Source organism: Anabrus simplex, chromosome 5, assembly GCF_040414725.1.
Source record: "Anabrus simplex isolate iqAnaSimp1 chromosome 5, ASM4041472v1, whole genome shotgun sequence".
Classification (NCBI taxonomy): domain Eukaryota; kingdom Metazoa; phylum Arthropoda; class Insecta; order Orthoptera; family Tettigoniidae; genus Anabrus; species Anabrus simplex.
The window spans coordinates 274,437,236-274,449,234 of NC_090269.1; the positions used below are offsets into that span (position 1 = coordinate 274,437,236).

Below are 11,999 nucleotides of genomic sequence, written 5' to 3' on the forward strand. Positions count from 1 at the left end.
TATTGGAAAGGAAGATCATAGTGGGATACGAAGCATTGCTTGCACACCGTTAATATCTTTGTCCATCATGACTAGCGCGGGCAGTTCAAACGAGAAAAATGGAGGTGGAAAGTAGATCGTAAATAACACAAATTATTTCTGTTGAAAGAAAAATAGCATGAGCCGTGGATCAATAATTATATTAATTAATGAGTTATGGACATAAGTCAAGAACTCTTCTCACCAAGTAACATCAAGCAAAGCAAAGAAGTTAAGTGAGGAAAGACTTCACACACAAAAGTGTTACATAAACAAAACATACTGAAGCACTGTGATGTAGTAGAATTCATAGGGCCGATTGCAGAAACGGTGTTTAGATCATGTCTACGGTTAAACAATGCCTAAGTATGGCTGTTTTATTGCAGAGACGTTATTGATCACTTAGATACTGTATAAAACCGATGTTCAACCTGTCATGCTTAAACACTGTCAAATGAAAGGAGTGAATCACAATCAGAGGTTATGTACCATGAAATATGTAATTTGTATTATCTTTTCGAGACGATTCCGGAAAGAAAGGTTAGTCCGACGGTCTGTCTGTGGGTCGCCCGCTGCTAAATCGCAGCAATTCATTTGACGTATGAGGAGATAAATCTTAAAATAAGGTTTCACATTTCAAGAGATGGTTTCTTGAGACTGAAAAAGGGACAGTCCGGTAACTGTCAACTTGAATACAATTCTTGGCAACAGATATATTTTATTATACACATGGGGTAATTTCCATGGAATTATAGGTCACTGACTACATAGATGTCAGAATTACTTGTCGCAATCGTCAGAGGGCTCACACAAACATCAACCAAAAGGGATTCACTTATATTTACTGCCAAGTAAACACACATAATATTGAAAACTACAAAGTAGGTTGTATGTGGTTTTTATATATATAATCGTATAAGTTTTCGGCAATTATCAGATAGGAAAAGGCAACTGATACTGATTATTGTCCTGGTGTAAAAATAGGAAAATACAGAAAACGATCTTCAGGGCTGCCGATGATGCATTCTGAACCTACGATCTCCAGAATGCAAGCTACATCTATATGGCCCGTTCAACACACTCGGTTACACATTAATATTGCTTCATCTTCCCTTCGTCGAAGCTACCGTATTTACGAGTATATTACACTTACTGTAACGTTATATTCAAAGCTACACTTCCCCGTAAGGTGGCGTGTCGTTTTAGTGCTGATAATATTATGAAATTTAATTTCCACCAAAAGAAGCTATACTCTTATCTGTGAGCAAGTCATGCTCAACCTTAGCCATATTTAAGTAATGTGTACGAAGACAAACAGGTGACTGGCGTTCGGCGCGCACACTGACAAATTTCATTGGTTGCGACAAGCAAAGAGTTGCATGAAAGATACTTCTATCACCATTTTCAAACCAATATTGAAACTTTAAACGATGTGTAGTGAAACATCGGCTGAACATTGTTTATGCAATGGAAGATCGTGCTCGATTTAGACGTCGTTTAGGTAGACGTCTAAGGCTTAAAACTAGTCATCGTTCCTGCAATCGGCCCATAGTCGTAATGTGGCAAAGTATGTATATATATTTCTCTAGCGATAATGGTATTTATGAATTTATCGCTAATTTTACTTCTAATTTGCATAAGAACCAATTATCTTCCACGTAGGACAAAAATTATAACAAAATTTCATGGATAAGATTAATTCAAGTACCGCTTCCCTCTTTTTAATTCTCCAACATTGGCAACCCTTGTTTATTACTTGAGACATCGTCCGAGCCATATGTGAGTTTTACCCTAGTATTTAATATTTTAATCAGACTTATTATTAACTAACTATTGTCAATTTAATTCACCTCCCTTGTACATACAAACCGTGGTTGTGGGTATCCAATATCCACAACAAATTTTAATCTACAGGTTCAACTGTGTCAGAAAAGTGTACCTGTGATGAAGTTGTACAATACTATACGCTCTTTCTAGTTTTGAGAGAGAGTATAGCGGCCTCAACATAGGAAGGTGTCCAGTGAGGGGAAGCGTTCTGGCGAAAAGTGGGGGGCCCCCACTGCCTTAAGTAGAGTTGCGTGCTGTCATTTAGAAATAAAATAGACTTCTAGATCTCGGGCAACTACTGAAATACAATGAAATAAGTAAAATTAATACCGTATTTACTCTTGTATTCCCCCCCCCCCCGGCTTTTAGAGATGAAGAAAATGAAAACAAATCTTCCATACAAGGCTTCCCAACGTAATTCGTCACAGAAGAACGATTCCGCTTCGAAGCGACTACAAGCCTTACGTAACTCTGATTACATCATACAAATTTGTGAATATTTTCCTCTGTACAACCCACGCAATGAAAACACATGTACAATATAACTATTTATAATAGTTTATTTAAATCCGCCTTGATCAATACACTCATTAAATGAAAGAAACATTATTTATTAAACCATACATGTTTCGGGAAATCTCAACCATTCCCTTCATCAGTGGTTAGATCATGGTTAAGTTTATTAACAATGAAAACACATGTCGAAGTCATGCGGTACATCTGCGTTTCTTAGTTAAGAAATGTCCGCCTCCGTAGCGTAGGCCTACTGCAGCTCTGATGACGTATAAATAGGTGAATAGTTTTGTGTCCGACGCGCGCAGTGCAAGCATGCATTAATCATATATATATATATATATATATATATATATATATATCTGTTTTTAGTTAAGAATGTCCGCCAGCGTAATGGTTAGCACAATTAGCTGCCGTTCTCGGGAGCCTGAGTTCGATTCCCGGTACCGTATTGCCAGGGATTTACGAATGGCAGGAAGGTTGATTCGCGGTAAAAATGGTACATGCAACTCCCTTCCACTGGAGGCCTGTCTAAAAAAGAGCTGCACCACTTCGGGATGAGGAAACGAGTTCACTTTAGTTAACCCTTTCGCACTCAGCGTGCCGATATCGGCGCGAGAGATTATGGCGAGAAAGCTCACGGCGCCGATACATCGGTTCTGTCCTATTTATGGATTTTGGTCATTTGCATGGCTGTTAAATCGTAACAGTTGATTGTGATGGTACCTTAAAGTGTTGAATTTGCGTTTTACTCTACAGATATATCCACCAGCCCTACAAAATATTTTTGTTTTCAACAAATTAATAGAGCAAACGCCTGAAAAGCTTTACATCTGATCTGTTTTTTTGACATGCTCTATTGGTGGAAAAATATCTAATTCCCTCCTTGGGAACTTAGAATTTCCAATGAAATCTCTTGACCGTGAATGTTTATGTTGTGGTTATTTGAAGTTATTACGTGGATCTGTTTTGGTTGGCTTATGAATACAAGAATTTAATCTTGATATGAGTTTAGTTTAGAGTATACTTCCTTTCTTTGGTATATCGTGTGTTCGCTGTACTTCGCAAACTATAATTTACCTCCTTTTCATAACTCCGTTCAGCGCGTCGACCTCTCACCGCTGGATACTGTGGTTCAAATCCCGGTCACTCCATGTGAGATTTGTGCTGGACAAAGCGGAGGCGGGACAGGTTTTTCTCCGGGTACTCCGGTTTTCCCTGTCATCTTTCATTCCAGCAACATTCTCCAGCATCATTTCACAGCATTTATCACTCATTCATAAATCACCTTGGGAGTGGCGACCCCATTGTAATAATAGCCTATATATCTTTCATTCATTACATCCCTGACCAGATCAATGACTGGAAAACAGGTTGTAGGTTTTTATTTTTCATAACTCCGTTCTTGCACGTGCTTGCGTCATCTTTTTATCGTTATGGCTAGACCCTATTCAAGGCCGAATGAGGCAGATATCCTTGACTTTTCAGATGATTTAGACAGTAATAATGACCTTTTGCCGAAAGTGATTCGCATTATGTGGGAAATGATACAGTCACAGCTTCTCACCGTGCATCGGACAGCGAGGACCTGACATCAATGACCGTTACATGTACAGTGAATAACTTTGTGCCATGCTTCATGAATGAATTGCAGCACACACATCATATTGATATCAAATTATTCAGAATTAAATGTTATTTCTTTCACGTCTAAGAGTAAATAAGGAAGACGCAATAATGTCTGACTTTTCAGTCATTGAAAACCAAAAATTATTTTTTAAATTTATTTTCAAAATTTAATAATTTTTTTTGGCTTTACCAATAACAAAACGTCCTAGGTATATTCATTTATGAAATGCTCGTAGTTTCCTGTATTAGTGTGATTTATTTTATTTTAATGTGTGTTAAAGTGTTTACGTGTTGATTTTTTGTACTGTTGTTTGGAAAATGACAGAAATTAGTCTGAGTGTCTTCAAGCAAACCCCTGCATATAGGCTGAGTGCCAAAGGGTTAAGAAATATTCATGGTTGTTGCCAGGCCCATTAATATAGCCAGGCAAGATCATTAACAAAGTGATTGTTTAATATCTCTCAACTCGGGGCCAATATAGGGTTTTTGGGAGAGAAGTAGGTTTAAAATGTGATAAAAAGAATCCAATCCAAATTGTTTTACTCGCCAAGGTACCTAACAAATAATAATAATAATATTGATTTTCTATGTCCCCACTTACTTTCAATGATTGTCAAGATGCCAAACAAAACATACTAGGAAATGCGTTAATAAAAAATGGGAGTCAACGAACGTACAAAATTAAACATTACAATAATAAAACGCATTATCACCACACCTGTAGATACTTTACAAAGGAAAAATAAAAAGTATCTTCCTAATTCAATACAAATCCTATTTCCATCATTAGGCCCTAGATGAAGCAATAAAATTCAAACATGTTTCGACTCGTTTGAGCCATCTTCAGTGAAATAAGGGGGGTTAAAGTAATCTACATAATACAAGCTTAAGAAAAATGTGCTAAAAACATAATGAAGGAACCATATACCTGTTACTTCTCTAACACAGCTTCTCAATTTTGTCGCTGCTCTCCCGACCAATTAAAATAAGGCAAATACACGAGAATGGGACCGCTAAATTGAGAAGAAACTGAGAATGCTGCTATTCCAAAACTTTAAATTCATCAGCAGTTTTTCCACCACTTATCACATACATTTCACCTGACACGTTGTCTCCTCTCAAACTTTGTTTCTCAAGCTTTTTTGTCCCCTCCAAACCATTCATGGTGATGGTGTTTCTACAAAGACACCAGTGATTTTGTTGTTTTTGAATTGTTTATCGAACTAAAATTTTTAGACTAAGAGGTCCGCAACCTCACCATTAGCACTTATTGTTTCATTTCCATCTATCATTTATTTTATTTTCTCCTTAGTTTTAGCACACTTTTTTGGATTCAATTACGTTTTACATTAACTCTTGTTTCACTGAATTTGTCTCGGCGAGTTATTCACTGCTCCATCTAGTGATGTAAATATTGTATATTAATATTGTTTTTATTTCCGTCAAGTCTGTTTTGTTTCTTCTTTTGTTCATTATGTTTTTAGCACATTTTTAGCTTGTATTATGTAGATTACTTTAACCCCTGTTATTTCACTGAAGATGGCTCAAACGAGTCTAAACATGTTTGAATTTTATTGCTCCATCTAATGATGGAATTATGATTTGTATTGAATTAGGAGGATACTTTTAATTTTTCCGTTGTAAAGTGAAAACTGTCAATACGTAATGATTCTAATATCTTGTAACACCTGCAGATATACATAAATGTGGCAAACCATCCTGTTATTTATTTTTAACCTTTCCATCATGGAACTTTTGGCACTATCTGGGCGATGCCATACCTAACCTAAACAATGCAGTCTCTCTTATCTCATTTACAGCTGTTCAGGTAAATCCTGATGTAATACATGTAGAGAACAAGCATGAAATGTACTTAAAAACAAGGGTCTGGCTTTCAACAGCCACAGTTATCAAAAGAATGCTTCCAGTCACTACGTATTACATTTGGAAATACAACTTGTAACGGATGTTAGTTATCAGCTGGTGGTTTGGCATGCTTTCAACAACACGATTTTATTCAGGAGTGGCTTCTGCAACACATACACCAGCTGTGAATATCAAAGACCATCTCCAGAAACCATTTCGGAATAGCTTCACATAGTTTCGACTCTATAGTAGGGAACAAAACTATCTTTAAAAGGTTCAAAAAGACGGGACCTCGAATGCTCTCTGTCTCGATTCCAGTGCATGGCTGACGAGATGGCAGTGTAGATGACGTCGCTTGGAATAATGACACACCGGTAGCAGGGAAGTTGGCGGCGCAAAGCGACAATTCAAATGAAAGCAGTGATCAGGTTTACTGTGTGGTAGGCCTACTGCTCAACTCACGAGACAAACGACTGGCTATTAAGTTATTTTGTATCAATATTGCATAATTTGATAATACGATACCCTTATCCGTTTTCTCTACGGGATCGAGTTTGAAGCGAGACAAATCTTCGTAGTGAGTTTTTATGACTGCATGCCCTTCCTGATGTCAACATCATCAGAGGAATTAATGAAATGCAATGAATGACGTGATATTAAGAGTAATTAAAAATGACTATTTACTTTTATATGTAGGCCTAGGCTTAAAAATCGTCTTCTCCATTTATTGTCTTTTTACATTTAGAAATCCTGCCTTCCATCGAAAATAGCCAGTATAACTTAAATATATTCATAAGATGTTAAAGAATATTGTAGAATGTTTACATTTACAATTTATAGCTCTTTATAGCCTAGAAGTCATGTGTTCACTGCACAAAATTTGAGGTTATTGCATAATGGACCCCCCTTTACCTTCTTTGGTTGTAAAAGTGAGGAAAAAAGGGGTCTAATATGTAAGTAAATACAAAGTCAAATATGTCAGAAATCATAATATTTCGAATTCATAAGGAGTTCCTTGTTACAACTGGTAATGACCCATTTTAAGTTTTCATCAGTTAACAGGCATACAGTCTCTGAAGACCGTAACAGTAGTTAGTGGGACGTAAAGCAAATAACATTATTATTAACAGGCATACAACTTCTGATTTACTTAATCTGCCATGACGCGCGCTCTGCATTGTAATATATAAGCTGATCGCAACATACCGGCATAGTATAATAGTCCAAACAAAGCTTTAGTTGCCTATTTACTGGTTCTGAGCTGCATCTCCCCCACCCCCTGCAACTGAACTGCACTATACTGCCAGACTAACGAATGTCTAAACTACACTTGCTTTTACATCCTGTGCTCCACCACATGATACACTGAGCTCAAGACCAGCCCTATTCACTCCTGTTACTAATTTCAGACCTTAACCAGTAATCGGAGATCTTAATAATTACAAAAGCAACATAGGCCTAAAATGGGTGACCACTACATTTCACAGGAGCTGAATAACTCTCGCAAATATCAATACATAGGATCAGTGTAAGCGATCCAACTATGTTACTTCATACTACACCATACCTGTGCGAGAATAGCATTTCACAGCTAAGCTAGCCTGTCCACTGTGAACTTTCAATGAGAAAATTAAAACTCACTCTAACTTACATAAGCACGCGTGCTAGGTAGAAATAACCCAAGACTGCCATCAACATACAAACGTCTCCAGCTCGATTAACACAGATGCTAGTAAAATATCAAGCCATTAGGAAAGCAGCACGGGGTAGAAGACAAAATACCCGTTCGAGCAAGAATTATTAATAATTCATTTTGCCATGGGTAAAAAGTACCTACATACCTCCTAACTGGTTAACAAACAAGATTGAAATTTGCCAATTTTATATCACGTTAGCCCAAGCTAGGGAAATATAGGGAACAATCTGAAGAAAAAAAGAGAAGTCACCACTTTTTAAGAAAAAAGTTCCTCCTACTGTTCCATGATTTTGCAATAGAATCAGCCTTTTGTCAAAAAAAAGGAATTTGAACTTACTTCAAGATTTGGTATAATTTTTCCTTCTGCAGCCCAGAGTTTATAACATTATAAGGAAGCAAAAAAATGCAAATCTTACTTGGAATTCCTTTTAGAGGCGAGATGTGTTCACTGCGATGTCTAGGAACCCACCAACCCGTCCCCAGAAGTACATTTACTTTTATAACCTAATAAGAGCAGCACACGCCATCGGCCATGGCGAAAGTAACTACTTGCATTCTCATTGGTCAACGTGAACAGAATGGACGTCATTGCCATTGCGTTACCAACCCCGGCTGAATAAAAGCACAAAGAAAAACACCATGTACAGGAAACAATGTGAAACACACAACAGCAGTAATTTAATTTAATACATACGTTAATGGTATTGTCCACATTCTACCCTAACCGCCCGCACGTCCAGACCAATCAAGTTTCCACACAAAACTAGACGCCTAGGGCCGCTTCGCGGCTTCTAACCGTCCAGACCAATGGTCTTGTCCACGGCAAGAATCCTAACTGTCCAGACCAATCGTCTTTCCTCACAAAACTAGGGGCCTAGGGCTGCTTCTAACCGTCCAGACCAGGTCTTGTCCAGATCCTATCCTAATTGTCCGCACGGCAAGAACCAATCCAGACCAAAGGTCTAACCAATGTAACAATAAGCGCCACCACCAGCTATCAACGTACTCATTAGTTCCTAAGTACAGAGGTTGGCAGCACAGAGCGTCCCTTGACAACTTCCTTCCCAAGCATGTAACAAACGACAGTCGTTCCGCGCGCAGCTGAATGTTGCGAGTGCTGGGCTGCGGAAGGTATAATTATAATCAATATTTTAATATCACTATTAGGTTGGTGCATTTCTACAATCTACCATTACTAGTATATTTGTAGGCCTAAGTTTTCCACAAATGAAGCTGCATGAAAAATGACATTTTGCAACAGTTCTACGCATTTTCAATTCTAATCGCACACATAGCAAGCTGACAATGGTTAATGACTTTTAATTGACATTGGACAGAACGCTTATTAGAAACACCAAATGTCTTAACATGTTTTTTAATGTATCCTTGTTCGATTTCTTTGGTATATTTTGTCCCCATGGGGACGAAACATGTCCTATTCTGAAGAGAATGAAAAATTGTACTGTAAAGGTGGAATTTTTTCCAAAAAGTACCATAACACTTCACACGAACACACTGCACAATTCACTATCTTATTCCAAACTCAACATTTAACAGAACACTAAGGAAATCAATGCCAATATTCTGTTAGTCACTAACTCGTTAGTTTTCTCAGGAGCAGCTTGTACATGGCTCACTGTCAGATTAGATCATGCCAGGGGAAAGAATAGGCTTGCAGATGCGTAAGCCAGACACATTCCTATGGCGAGGACTCTATACAACTGAAGAGGATCTGAAAATATGAATTAGCAAGTCCAACTTTTTGCATTAAAACAACTTTAACACGAAGTAAACGTTCAAGGTTAAATAAGATAACATTTCTCCAACAAGACAACATGCAAGCCAATAGATGTTAAGAATGAAAGTCTTAACAGTGAATCTCCCTATAAAATGAAGGTTCATTACTTGTTTACACACGTTAACTAATGCTATTTATCCAACTCGAGACTACCCGTCATCGCAAGTCCAAAGACAAAAAAATGCATACTCGTTACTAATATTGATAATATGAATTATGGACATACCTACTTCTCTGTAAATATGATGTGCACCATAAATGAAACCACATCAATACCCAAGCAATTACAAACACACTATTTTCACCACTTCTTGCAGTTTCACATTTCCACTTCTAGGACTGCATTTGCACAACAATCCTTCAAATCATTGCCCTACTTTTCTTACCTTCAATAATTCATACAAGTAGTATCTGATGTCATAGTCCGTTAATGTTTGATATAATTGTTTGAAGTCTGTATTATTGACGTGTTCAAAGATAAGGGCTGGGGTTCTTGAAACAGGATCTTTCACTACAGCCTGAAGTGTGATTATATTCGTACCACCACGTAGATTCTCTAAAATTTTAATCTCTCGTTTTATTTTCTTCTTTTTCACTGGCTGTGGAACAAACATGAATGTTTAATTTACAACCTCGAAAATGGAACAAACACGATAGAATAAAATACTCACTGTTTATAATCATAGCATACCTTCAATATTTTAACTACACACTTTTCATTGTTTGTTACATTGATTGCCTCAAAAACTTCACTATATTTACCACGGCCCAGTTTTCTCACGAGCTGGTAATCATCTTGCTGGCTGGAAACATACAATCAGGTCATAACCCACAAATAAAAATGGGCCACAGGAAATTTGCACACAACTGAATAAATTAATAATTTCATACCTAGTGCCAGAAAAATATTACACCCACACAACTTACCCCCAATCTACAACATAGGCCTCATAATCCCAGTATTCACGAAGTTTGTGCGAATTGACATCAGCATAAACACGTGCTCGGCTAGGAAGAGCCATCGTAGGGAGCCAACTTGACTGGGTTCTCAAGCTGGATGTACTCTTTACAGGGGCTCCCGCAACATATGACTGAAATAATACTCCTGGAAATAAACAAAAAAGTACATTGAGACACCACCTTAATATAAAATTATTTCATCATTAATATGTACTAGCAAAATCTCAGTGTTAAGGAAAATACCAAAATATTTACATAGGTAATAAGAAGTGTCTTACAGCAGTATCATGCTTAAGTCCTTGAGCTCACAAACAAAATACATCAAAATGCTCCCACTGATGAATGAAATGTAAGAACATTACAAAATGGTAAATTAGTAACAAACATGATTTTCCCCACGTTTGACTTCTGGTACAGCAGAAAAATGACGTCACAATGCATTACACAGGTTAGTTAAGACAAAAGCTACTCATACTGTTTTAGACATACTAATCAAGACATGAAACATGTGGTTGATTTGGCTAATACATATAAATCTATATTTCTCACCAACACTGCACAATACTTAGCATAAAAACTTGCGGGAAAACTTCCCATCGTTACGTACACCAATTACTTACACAAAGTTCAATGTAATTAAGAAACCTGGAATTTTATGACAACTCAAAGCACACCAAGAGCAAGTTTCGTTTTTAAAGCTGAACTTATTCAGCAAGATTAAACCACAAAACACCACTTTCGTTACGTTTGCAATATAAAAGAAGGCGTAAATTAACTTTCAGAAGAAAAAACTGCACATGTTTACGGCAAAGTTAAATCCTTAAATGGTTATAGGCACTACCCTCACATTTAGCCAAACGCCATTGCCTGCGCCATATCTTCCATTGGTAACATTACTACAACCAAATTTTGCACAGGATTGCTCCATACCTAATACATTCCGAGCCCAAATGCTGGTGCACTTGAAAGAATACAAATACAAACTACGGCGAGGAGTATAATAAATGCTCGGAAAAATGACTCGTAATCCACAATTCGATTGCGTATTTAAAGGTGAGCCGGCTTCTCAAAGAGTAAAATCCAAGATGGCCGCTTACGTCCCGCCACGGAAAACTGGGGAAACGAGGTACTACGGACACATTTCGTTCCTCCCCACTACTTCATATCACACGAGCAGTTGAAACTTTCAACAATAGATGGCACGAAGTAGTACTTCATAACAGAAAAGTCATATCATTAAACTGCGATAGAGTGCGTGAACATTTTGAAGCTCATTTGTCAGCATGTTCCATAACTTTTTGGAACATAACCTTGATAATGAAATAAATGATCCACATTTATTACGAGAGCAGAGAGCCCATGATATTTTACGATATTTATTTCATACGCCAGATAATTCGAAGAGCCAAGTTATAAGTTTTAAAACTCCTCCCAAATATAATACAATATTTTCGTGGGAATATCTTAGGTACGGTATTTTTCAATAGCAAGAACAGATGACGGTTGCATAAAAGGGAATTAATTTTAATTATTTTATTGCTACCAATGGGCATGGCGTGAACTTCCTCATTTAATGCAATTGAATTAAAAATATATACTTAGAATGACGGTGAGGCGAGAAATTAGGGGCAACCTGTCTCATCACTTTGCTCAGTGACCGAGATTGAAGTCCACTTCCCAACTCATTATTTT

The 11,999-nt window shown here is 37.3% G+C and overlaps 1 protein-coding gene across 4 annotated transcripts in view; it reads right to left on the bottom strand.

The window, feature by feature from the left end:
• CkIIalpha (casein kinase II subunit alpha) overlaps positions 1–11,424 on the bottom strand; it is a 149,873-nt gene extending 138,449 nt beyond the window's left edge. For 2 of the 4 annotated variants that reach the window (XM_067147384.2, XM_068227614.1), the window contains exons 1-4: positions 11,238–11,424; positions 10,275–10,452; positions 10,039–10,150; positions 9,734–9,946 (exon numbers count right to left, since the gene is read on the bottom strand). In XM_067147384.2, the coding sequence (XP_067003485.1) occupies positions 9,734–9,946; positions 10,039–10,150; positions 10,275–10,369 (420 nt within the window). In that variant the 5' untranslated portion in view covers positions 10,370–10,452; positions 11,238–11,424. The other 2 variants (XM_067147383.2, XM_067147385.2) reach the window with 2 other exon arrangements.
• Positions 11,425–11,999: the final 575 nt, after the last annotated feature.